This window comes from Carex rostrata, chromosome 17 (genome assembly GCF_964058835.1).
Source record: "Carex rostrata chromosome 17, lpCarRost1.2, whole genome shotgun sequence".
Lineage (NCBI taxonomy): Eukaryota > Viridiplantae > Streptophyta > Magnoliopsida > Poales > Cyperaceae > Carex > Carex rostrata.
Genome location: NC_135934.1, coordinates 9944619 through 9947499, shown reverse-complemented (window position 1 = coordinate 9947499; position 2881 = coordinate 9944619). Strand labels below are relative to the sequence as shown.

General features: G+C 32.2%; 1 protein-coding gene across 1 annotated transcript; it reads left to right on the top strand.

Annotated features, from left to right (window-relative positions):
* Positions 1–6: 6 nt before the first annotated feature.
* LOC144568559 (protease Do-like 9) lies at positions 7–2316 on the top strand. The gene is made up of 5 exons (XM_078318922.1): positions 7–48; positions 1173–1274; positions 1365–1415; positions 1499–1603; positions 1850–2316. The coding sequence occupies exons 2-5, from the start codon at positions 1233–1235 to the stop codon at positions 1946–1948; spliced, it is 297 nt and encodes a 98-aa protein (XP_078175048.1). The 5' UTR covers positions 7–48; positions 1173–1232; the 3' UTR covers positions 1949–2316.
* The last annotated feature ends 565 nt before the right edge of the window (positions 2317–2881 follow it).

The following is a 2881-nucleotide window of genomic DNA, read 5'->3' as shown; positions in this document are numbered from 1 at the left end:
GCTGGATTTGTGTTTACAGCTGTTTCTGTCCCGTATCTTCGATCTGAGGTACTTTTTACTGATTCTTCTAGTCCTTACCTTTTGACTCAACTCTGCAAGGCTTCTTTGAGTCTGAAGCAGTTACAGTTTTGGTTACTTGTGTTTCAGTTGCATCAAAAGCCAATGATCAAATTACATGCAGTAAATGAGCGCTGTCAAGTTAGATTTTTGAGATGTATAAAAAAATATTTTGACAATAAGATTTGCTGATTTCTTGCATCAGTATATCAAGAAATGTTTTCAATTGAATATGAAAATAATTTCTCATATAAATTATGATAGCATATGCTATGATTTGAATTTTTGATATACACAATTATTTAGGGCCTGTATGGACGAACTAAATTCCATGGGATTTCCTGGGTTTCACCGTCATTTGGATTTATTTCCCACCAAAAATCCCATTGCAAGTTAAAACATCAGGAAAAAAAAATAAGTCCCAACCAAAGAAATTTTTTCCAAGGACTAAGCATCATTTCTCTTTCACAAAATAATATCAAGTAATGTGATAAAAAATTAAGTATATACTTCATAGTTGGACAATATAAACATATTCTTATGTGACAGAGCCCATAACAAATACAAGAAAATTTAGAAGTTGAACTAATACTTTACACTTATATTGGTAATGAATGTTTTACCTTCATAAATTCCACCATTTTTACTGATTAACCTTTTTCCAAGAATTTTTTTATTTGAACCATTTTTATGAACATTATGAAATATATATATATAATTTTGATTCTAGTAAATTCAATGGTAAAATAAATATGAAAACTTGAATAGATATACATATTTTCAAGACGAATCAGAATTTCCCATAACTATTTCCATGGTATAACCAAACATTAATTTCAGTATTTTGACTATTTTCCCATAACTATTCCATTGCATACCCATGAGTATGGGTTCGTTTAAATTAATTTGTGGGTTCCAAGCCCGTAAAAATTCCATCCCGCATAATCCTGTGATAACCGAACATGCCCTTATAGTGAGACCTAAAGGAAGAACATTACAATAATATAGACCTTTAAGGACCAAATTGATTATGCTTAGAGAAAACCAATCGGAAACTGCTTTGAATTTTACTAATTAAAAGATGAATGTTGATTGTTTTGCTTTTTTAATTACAGTATGGGAAGGATTACGAGTATGATGCACCAGTTAAGTTGTTAGACAAGCACTTGCATGCGATGGCACAGTCTGAAGGGGAACAACTTGTAGTTGTTTCTCAGGTTCTAATCTTTTTGTACAAGAAATTAGAGTTGTCATATTTCTAATTATGTTACAGTGAGTTATTTTGAACTCTTTTGCTTTTTAATCAGGTGCTTGTTGCTGACATCAACATTGGTTACGAAGATATTGTGAACACTCAGGTTATTCAAACTTCTTGATTAATGTAAAAGAGTGCTCGTTATTATTTCTAGTGTTGGATTTTGATGTAAGATTTTGCATGTAGGTGCTTTCTTTCAACGGCAAGCCAGTGAAGAATCTGAAAGGCTTGGTGCAAATGGTGGAGAAGTGCAAAGAGGGATTTCTTAAATTTGATATGGAGTACCAGCAGGTATATAGTCGCATTCATTTTGAATAAATATATTTTTATTTTTATTTTTGTTGGATATTTGTGAAGCCCATTGTGGACAAATGTTCCAAGAGACCTATTGCCAAGTGTTTTTTACTCTCTGAAACTACACTTATTTATTTGATTACAATTAGAAAAATTAAGATTAAATTCCCTGATTTTAGATTACGAAAAAAAAATAGTTGTGTTTGCTTGTATACCGGAGTTTTCATAATTTTCTTTTGACAGATTGTTGTCTTGGAAACAAAGAGTGCAAAGGCAGCAACGCACGACATTTTGACGACACATTGCATACCTTCTGCCATGTCAGAAGATCTAAAGACATGAATAATTGCTATTTGAACAGTAGCATTTAGGGCTTGCATATGCTGAGGTGGAAGCAGATAGTAAGCTTTTATTTTTGCCTCATTTATTGTATGTCTATTAGATGTGCAGTAGCAAATTATTTTGTTTTGCCAACTTTTGAGGTACTTAATTTCCGGATACTAGTGGTTAGTTTGTGCTCTATATCAAATGTTGAAGATCAATATTTTGACTTGGAAACATGATTGTATTTTATGATAAATAAGGCTTCATAGTAACTGTCTTGTAATATGGTCTCCCTCTGAAAGGTGAGATTATTGTCTACTCAAATGTGATTATTAGATTTGAGGATACTATTCATGTATTTTTGTTATTTTTATGATTTGTTGCAACGAACCTCCACAATGCTAAGCTGTTTGATTTAGTTTGCTTCTGGTGTATACAAATTTTGTGGGTTGAAAAATACCGTACCCGCGTACCAATCCGGATAAACTAGCCGCCTTTTTTAAGTAATTGTTAAACCAATCCAAATAATCTGTGGTTATCGGTCATATGAGTTGTGCATCCGTTTTGGACTAGTTGCCCCACGCTCAGCAGGTTTTGTTTTAAGTTCAGAAACAGTAAGTACTACATCTCGAATAAATTTCGAACTCATTTGTGTTTGCACGGCTATACTACTTATTTTATTTTTTGATTGATTATTGTCTGTTGTTTGAAAGTCATTCTTTATGCGTACCTTCGTCTCATAAAAATTATCGACGTGTCAAAATAATTTGTGAAAACAGGTCATATGATTTGTGTATGCACTATCAAGGTACCAAATATATTAAATATTGTAATTTCTCTTCTTTTGTGGAGTAAAATGCATAAAAAAAATACTTTCAACACTATTTTTATTCTGTGAAGTTGGCTCCGTCGCTAGATTAATCCTTGATCTGCACATTTTTGTTATGCGGC